Below are 8,730 nucleotides of genomic sequence, written 5' to 3' on the forward strand. Positions count from 1 at the left end.
TTCTTCTCTCCTAATTAATTAAAGGGAATGGAGTCAAACCCCTGCCTTTATTCGAAAAGCGTCCGTCGTCACGAACACAAGTTAGCCCCTTGTCCTCTAGTTCTTGTCTCATTGTTAGGGAGCCTATCTAACTAGCATCATTTATAGAATCATCTCTGGGCTTTGTGGCTTGGCGGACTAGCTGTACAAAACATAGGAAACTCCCTCTGCGCAGATGCAGGAGATGGGAAATGTAACAACTACCCCACCGCCAATTTGTCAAAGGATGGCTTTCCAACAGTTACGAATTTAAATAAAATGCCCTCTGGCAGTTGTGCTTCTCCAGCAACTTAGATAGATATAACCCTCAAATATGACCCGGAATATGATTTTTTAATTAAGGCATACACATAAATATCGACTGACCAAAAAGTTTTATGCATGACGTGTTTAAGACCATAAACGATTTTTTCCTCACACTCATCTTAATCCCGTGGTTTATACCGGTCACTCCGGTTTCCTTCAAACCATAAATATTAGCATTAGGGTCTAAGTGGTACTGTAATGCAGGACGTTATATTACCATCAAATACATACAAAAATAAAAACGTAAATTTCTTTATAAAACTGCTGTTCATTCTGTTTAAGGTATGGTTTTCTAATCGCCGGGCTAAATGGCGACGAGAAGAAAAACTACGGAATCAACGTCGTGAAGCGGCGAATGGATCGAGTCGCATTCCAATCAATAGCAGTTTTACAAACAGCATGTACCCGACGATCCACCAACCGATCGGAGCCATGGCCGACTCCTACAGGTTCGACAGTCAAAGGTGGATTTAAACAGAGCGTTCACGCGCATTTTTTGCCATTGTTGCCTATTACTGTCTCAGCTCTTTCCAATCTCTCACGGTTTTTCCTCCTCTGTTCGAGAACCGTTCAGCTCTTACTCCTCACCCCTCTGTCCTATAGAACCATAGTAGATGTATAAAACTGGACATCCTTCACAACAGCAGAACCTTCCAGGAAGGTAATAAGTCAATGAATCAATAAACTGTGAGACGAAATTACTTCGTGCATGTTGTGGAGACATTTCCATCTCACCCAAGCAGGACAGGAAATAATACCATCATCTTCTCCAAGAACTACTGAGCTTACTATTGAACTGGTAGAAACGGTTTCTTAATCAATTCAATTCCCGCCATGTCCATGGCTCTCTACTGATATCACACCCCGACACCAGCAGTTTACAACTCTTAATCCTCAGTAAAAATAGAACTGTTTCCGATAATATATTTTTTCGCAATGAATTCAGGATGATCAGTATTAATTTATTGTAATCGATAACAGTTGTTTCTATAATGTGTTCTTTTATCTGATATTTGTCTGCAGCTCCATCCCGCCTGTGCCCAGTTACTCTTTATCCAACAACATCGCTCCAAATCCGGCCTGCCTACAGTCCACAAACTCCTCCTCTTATTCCTGCATGCTACCAGGTTAGTAGTCTCTACAGACCTTCATATTACACCCTTTTAGATTTAGTGGTAATGTAAAACCACATTATTGGGTATAAAAAAATCAACAACGAATGTATGGTTATATGTTTGTCATTTTGTGAGATTCCCAAAGCTGCAGTCTGAAGCTGAAAATAATTCGAAGCTGAAACTACTGTGAAACTGAAAGTAGTCTGAAACTGAAATTGGCTTGAAGCTGGAATTAGTCTGATGCAGAAACTAGTCTCAGTTTCTAAGAAATTACAATATACTGCAAGTATACAATAAATTGGTAATATTGGTATTTCTTCGCTTGGTACACCACTATACTACAGCGTTGTGACATGACAGTAGTAAATATTAAAAAACATGCACGTTAATTCCAAAGCAAGCAAATAAAGACAACCACTTACGAAAGAAGCTCATTTACTGTAAAGTGATTTTCCTATGCAAGTGAAAGTTAGTTTGTTGGCTGCTTTAAATTAACTTTGAGCGTACTAATCTTTGAACTTTTGATATTTGATATATATGAGCGTAGTTTATGAAATTTATCCTGACGCATAGGATAATATTTTATCTGGTCTTTCCCTAGAGAGACTGAACATTACTCAGTTTATATCGTCGTATTATGTCTATTTCAGACTACATGTCGGGTCCAGCTAGAAGTTACGACCCTCTCGCTCTTAGCAGCTACTCCCGACCGTCGTGCAATCCTGCGGTGAGCATGCAGGGCCATATGAATCACGCCAGTCACAACGGGGCTTCCACAGGTGAGCCCTCCAGATGGTACACCAAAGGTAGCCTCATCTTACTCAAAATCCTCATTATTACATAATTTTTATTATCGTATACCATAAAGTGATATAGGAGTTATTAAGAAGGCAATGCGTAGATACCCCTTCTCTCACTGCGTGGTCGACGCGCATGTGTTCGTTTGCAAAGTTGTTTGTCAGTTGTAAAACATTTGTCTTCCACCAAGAAGATCGTCAGTGACTTGCCAAAGGTGAGTGGTTCACTCCAGGCGCTGCGGTTTCCTTAATCCCCTAGTGACGACCGCCACACTATATCTGAAAAGTTCTTGACTATGTTGTTAAACAACAATGAAAGAAATATATACATAAAATGTTTTAGACCATTACGAAAAAAATGCTCACCTTAAAGAAAGTTTCTTAATTTCTTTCTTTCTTGCTTACGGTTTTAGACGAACAATTTTAATGTTTAGAGAGGGAAAATTTTAGTGTGACATAAAAAATAAACTAAAATTTCTGGTTGCCATGTTTCTGAATTCCTATTTGCTTTCTTTTTTTACAGGACTTATTTCTCCAGGTGTTTCAGTCCCAGTCCAAGTTCCAGGGGGCGCTGCTCAGGATATGAGCGCTCATCACATGGGATCAATGACATCGCAATATTGGACAAGAATTCAATGACAAAAACAATAGACTACTGTCACTGAGACACAAGTGCTGCCTCGAAGCATACTCAGCATATTGTGTTTGATGTGAGGATAAGACCTTCTCGGTCCTTCAAAAACTGATCAGTCAAGGAGAAAGAGCCTTTGTCTCAGGCATAAATATAATACTCAAGTGTTGCTCATGTGGCATGAATGGCGAAGGACAAAGACATTCTGGCAGCGCAAACATACTGATTGCCGTCGTCTGTTTGGACCACTTGATTGAGCTTCTGAAGCAATGTTGGTCTTGACACTGAAGAGGTCAGCATAGGAACATGTGGGTTACCTTTGAGGTAGGCTGCAACCATCGCTAACACAACTGTTCTACGGGCAGTAAAATGTTAGGCGGACTGCATGGTAGCCATGTGGATACGGACTTCCGGTTCTTTGGAGAACCAATTATGACTGAATCTCTAATATGGCCGGCAGACGCATACTTCTTGATCGAATCTCGATGGTCAATCGATCTAAATCCAAGACTGCGTATTGAGACCAACTCGATGTATGCATGCATTGTGTTTCCCACAGAAAACTTTCACATATTTCTGGTACATTAACTGATCTTCAAGACCAGTTGATCTCAGTAGATACATTCTAGAAAATTGCTGTAGATGTCTTTGTTGTATATATTACGCTTGTTCAATGACTGGATGGACAAGCAATACACATCGTATAAAAAAAACGAATGTGTAAATTTATAACATAACAGTTCCCCATTCATATCACACAGTTCCGCACTTTTGTGCATATATAGTCTCAAATCATTGCTCAAACGTTCTCCATTGGAACCTGCCACAGAAATCTGGAGGCATGCGCACTGTGGATTACAATCGTGTACATGTATGTTAATCCACGGGTCTTTATATATACATACATATATATATACATCATTAAGATGTCTGGTTGTGTGAGTTTTGCTGTTTGATGTTTTCATATACCTGTATAAAAACGCTGTAAACGTCCAAGACGTTCTGTGTATGTTCTATTCCTCCTGCCTTAACCACGGCATAACTTATGGAATAGCCTGTACTTGCCATTGTCACTTCACTTCCCAACATTCTAGTATTACCTCATTTACCGTATCGAGTTGCCCGAGCCTGACGCTTGGACGCGTGCTATGACTCCTGGCTAAAACCTACGGTTTCTTTTGTGTCATTCACAAACGCACCGCACTACTTACTGTATTAGTCTCTGTAATATCGTTTGTTTGTTCATTTGGAATTTGAGCAAGGTGCTTACGTTGTTCTTGAAGAATGCAACTGGGCGTAATCACTACTGTTTGTAGTCGACACCCCGTGATTAAAGCCTTGCCTCTGTTATTACTGGTTCCCATAAAGCCTTGACTGTGGAAACCTTCCCGATACCTGCACCGGCTGACACGATCCCGGGGTCCTGGCCGGCCGACTGGACGGGTCGTCAGGTTCAAGTATCAGGCTGCACATAACCCGGGTGTAAACTTACCCGACACATAGTCTCACACGTATATCTGTGTACTGGTGTGTCCCCAGTCACGCTGTCACTGATGATTGCCTGGTATAGACCGCGTGGCTGTACACACACGCCTGTCTCGACCATCGAGTCATACCCTATATGCTCAAGAAATTCACTATTTCCCGTAAGCATTCATTAAAAGAATAATTCTCATGAGCAACTGACGCAAAATTTCCACTGTTATGAAGTAAATTGATTCCATGCCTCAAAAAAAGAATCAAAAAAAAAAAAAAAAAAAACCCTGTCATCAGCTGATTGCGTGTGTGCTTGGTGATACGACGGTTGGTGTGTACAATGTTTTTGTTCGTGTTTGTTAACTGACCGTCTACGCTGTGACCTCTTAGTACCCTGTGTACGGATTTGTAGTGCTAGGCACGAGGAGGACCACACTACTATGTTTAGTGCTCTCTCTCTTTCGTGTATTATGTGTATCCCACTCATAAATTAGACTGTTAAACAGTGCAAAAAATTCATGTACAGTCTCATCCAACAATTTATTAATTGGCCAATAAATAGGAAATGAAATCAATGCGACGAATTTGTTGTTTTCTTTTTCGGAAGTGATTTTAATACATCTTTCAGCAGAGTTAGTAATGAACCTCATTTAAATGACTTTTTACAGGTAGTATTTCACAAAACAGTCATGTTTTGCCTTAAGAACTGTGTTGTATTATCCAGCTCAAGCTATAACGTACATACAGCGTACTAATCAGTATGTAAACAAGAGGCACATAGAAAATATTATTCTGTAATTGTAGAATTGATATCCACATCCACACATGAAAGGACGAAGAAATTCTGGAATGTTATCTGTAGTTCAGGAAACCTTTCGCACTGGTTCATCAACTTATGAACTGTACTCATTCGATACCCATTAGTCGACGTAATCAGTCTAGTTATGCGCTTTATCGGTATGGAAAGGTTTCATTGAAATGTACACTACACATTAGGATAGAATGCCTTGAACTGTTTATCTAAATTAATGAAATGGAGATGCAACAGAATTGTAATGTAAATTAAAACTTCGATTTATTTTATTGGATAGAATTATTAGTGTATTTATTTCTCAGTTTAACTTTTTAGAAATAATGTCCACCTTGTCTATATGCCTTTCACGCTGGTGTATATGCGGAATTAAACACTAGCCAGTTAGAGTTGTCAAACATTTGTGTTGAAGAGCCTATGGTTGTTATTTATCGCAAACCTTTAGGCCACGGTGCTGACGTCAGACATTTTTTGCTGGACCATACGTGTTAAAGGCCTTCGGGAGAACGCCAAAAAGACAAATTACAGAAGGTGTTTTCTGGACAGCTTAGAGATAGAAACAGAGAAAAAAAAAATATGTATCCCTAAGTCGGTAGCTGTAAGGGGAGATATAAAGTGTGGAAGATCTATGAAGTGTAAATGGATATGCGTATAAACGTGGATAGGTTAATGTGTGACACAGGTAGCGGTGTAGGACAGTATAGGAGAACCTTATTACTGCCCAGGGCGGACAAAAGTTAATATATGGTTGATCGACCATCATGTTGATAAGCCCATACATACCACAGACCACCGAAATGGCCAGTTTATTTAATATCGCCCAAGAGAATAGAAGGTGATAAAAAGTTGGCCTTTTGTAGTGGTTTTCATTATGATGCGTTCTAATGGTTAGGTTTATGTCTCTGTCCCATACTGACCGGTAAAGCCGGCTATATACAAGTAAGTAATTAACAGCTCCACTGGCACACCTTTGGCTGGGTTTCATGCACATAGGACATATATATATATCATGGGTAGTGCTACTAAATAATGGCGTTCAAGTCAAAAAGTTATAATTCAGGCCGCTTAAAATATGTCATCCAATCACCTTTCGATTACCTAATGGATAAAAACGTGCGAATAATATTGTGACATTGTATTCCACGTGCGCTGTCCTGTATATTTACGATTCTTTAATGAGAATGAGTTGAAATGCTATTGCGTTACATATGTAACCTTACCTTTTGGATCAGCCATGCTATTTATGGTGTTAACAAATAAGTAGGTCTAGCTGACAAACTGATCAAATAAACGTTATTGTTGCCTACCTCTGCCCCTTCCCACAAGTGTGTTAACGTCTTTGAGGTGTACTGGTTTTCCAAGGCCTCTGTATGGTTTGCCAGCAGGTACCTGGTGAGGTGTATTGGTTTCCCATGGCCTGTGTATGATTTGTCAGCAGGTACCTGGTGACATGTACTGGTTTCCCATGACGTTTGGTGAGGTGTATTGGTTCCCATGGCCTGTGTATGGTTTTCCAGCAGGTACCTGGTGAGGTGTACTGGTTTCCCAAGGCCTATGTATGATTTGTCAGCAGTTACCTGGTGAGGTGTGTTTGTTCCCATGGCCTCTGTATGGTTTGTCAGCTGATATACCTTGTCGAGTGTACTGTTTTCCCTTGGGCTGTGTAGGGCTTGTCAGCAGGTACCTGGTGAGGTGTATTGGTTTCCCATGGCCTGTGTATGGTTTGTCAACAGGTACCTGGTGAGGTGTATTGGTTTCCCCTGGCCTCTGTATGGTTTGTCAGCTGGTACCTGGTGAGGTGTATTGGTTACCCATGGCCTGTGTATGATTTGTCAGCAGATACCTGGTGATGTGTACTGGTTTCCCAAGGCCTCTGTATGGTTTGTCAGCAAGTACCTGGTGAGGTGTACTGGTTCCCATGGCCTGTGTATGGTTTCTCAGCAGGCACCTGGTGAGGTGTGTTTTTTTCCCATGGCCTGTGTATGGTTTGTCAGCAGGTACCTGGAGAGGTGTATTGGTTTCTCATGGCCTCTGTATGTTTTTTTTAAGAACGTATGTGGTTGGTGAGGTGTATTGGTTTCCCATGGCCTCTGTATGGTTTGTCAGCTGATATACCTGGTCAGGTGTACTGGCTTTAAATGGTCTCTGTGTGATTTGTTAGCTGATATACCTGACGAGGTGTATTGGTTTCCCATGACCTCTGTGTGATTTGTTAGCTGATATACCTGGTCAGATGTACTGGTTTCCCATGGTCTCTGTGTGATTTGTTAGCTGATATACCTGACAAGGTGTATTGGTTTCCCATGACCTCTGTGTGATTTGTTAGCTGATATACCTGGTCAGGTGTATTGGTTTCCCATAATCTCTGTTTGATTTGTTAGCTGATCTACCTAATGAGGTGTGTTGGTTTCCCATGATCTCTGTGTGATTTGTTAGTTGATATACCTAATGAGGTGTATTGGTTTCCCATGATCTCTGTGTGATTTGTTAGCTGAAATACCTGACGAGGTGTATTGGTTTCCCATGACCTCTGTGTGATTTTTTAGCAGATATACCTAACGAGGTGTATTGGTTTCCCATGGCCTCTGTGTGATTTGTTAGCTGATATACCTGATGAGCTGTATTGGTTCCCCATGACCTCTGTATGATTTGTCAGCAGGTACGTACCTACCTTGAGTCATGTGACCTCTTTATGGGTTCCCTCCAATCATGAAACATAATCATGCCGCGTGAAGATAAATATCCTTACGTAAGCATGTACGACATAATACATCAGTCACATAATAATATATTAATTCAACCTCAGTTTGTTTAAGGGTTAGTTAAAGTGTTAAAGTGTAAACGAGCTTGGGGCCATCTTCTGGTCAGTTGATTTTATGTCCGGCCAGATCAGCAGAGGACTGAAGGTCTGGTCTCACGTCTGGACAAGCTCGTGAGCGTAGTAACCTGTCATTCTAACGCACTCATGTTATACAGGTCGCAATGAGAAACCATGTCTTAACCATTCAAGCAAATTACTGCCTAATTTAACAGCTTTATCATTAATTTCATTAATAAGTTCAATTTGTCATCGTGAGACAGGCCGTGTAGCGAGGTTCACTGCTGTACTTCTATGGGCAAGCTAATTCTTAAATCGGAAATCTAAAATTAAAATTTTCTGACATACAAAGAAATTGACAATGCGTTCTTCTCTCTACACGGGAGGGTATAAGACTGTGATGGTTTATCTAAGAGTACTGACTTCTGCTAATTACTCTTAGATTTAGACGATTATAGTTCATGGTCCATTTGCAATCATATAGGTCACTCATTATCATATAAATTGTTTTGCTTGAAATTTGCATAAATTTGAAATAAAATAGAATCAAATGTTTTCCTGCACCTGGTGAGCTATTCTATTTCCATTTTTGACCGCTTATTTTTGGCCTCACACCCATTGGCTTGAATGTAGATCTGCTACCCAAACAATGGTATATGGGACACCCATATTTACGGTCTATACCTTTAACTCCATATCCATTTGTGCCGAACAAAGACTAACTATATTCTTGTCTC

At 40.4% G+C, this 8,730-nt stretch overlaps 1 protein-coding gene across 4 annotated transcripts in view; it reads left to right on the top strand.

The window, feature by feature from the left end:
* Positions 1-4,931, top strand: part of LOC135466403 (paired box protein Pax-6-like) — a 31,410-nt gene extending 26,479 nt beyond the window's left edge. For 2 of the 4 annotated variants that reach the window (XM_064743854.1, XM_064743851.1), the window contains exons 8-11: positions 628-809; positions 1,369-1,472; positions 2,111-2,266; positions 2,781-4,931. In XM_064743854.1, coding sequence (XP_064599924.1) covers positions 628-809; positions 1,369-1,472; positions 2,111-2,266; positions 2,781-2,896 — 558 coding nt within the window. In that variant the 3' untranslated portion in view covers positions 2,897-4,931. The remainder of the gene's footprint in view (positions 1-627; positions 810-1,368; positions 1,473-2,110; positions 2,267-2,780) is intronic. The other 2 variants (XM_064743852.1, XM_064743853.1) reach the window with 1 other exon arrangement.
* Positions 4,932-8,730: the final 3,799 nt, after the last annotated feature.

Source organism: Liolophura sinensis, chromosome 6 (assembly GCF_032854445.1).
Source record: "Liolophura sinensis isolate JHLJ2023 chromosome 6, CUHK_Ljap_v2, whole genome shotgun sequence".
NCBI lineage: Eukaryota > Metazoa > Mollusca > Polyplacophora > Chitonida > Chitonidae > Liolophura > Liolophura sinensis.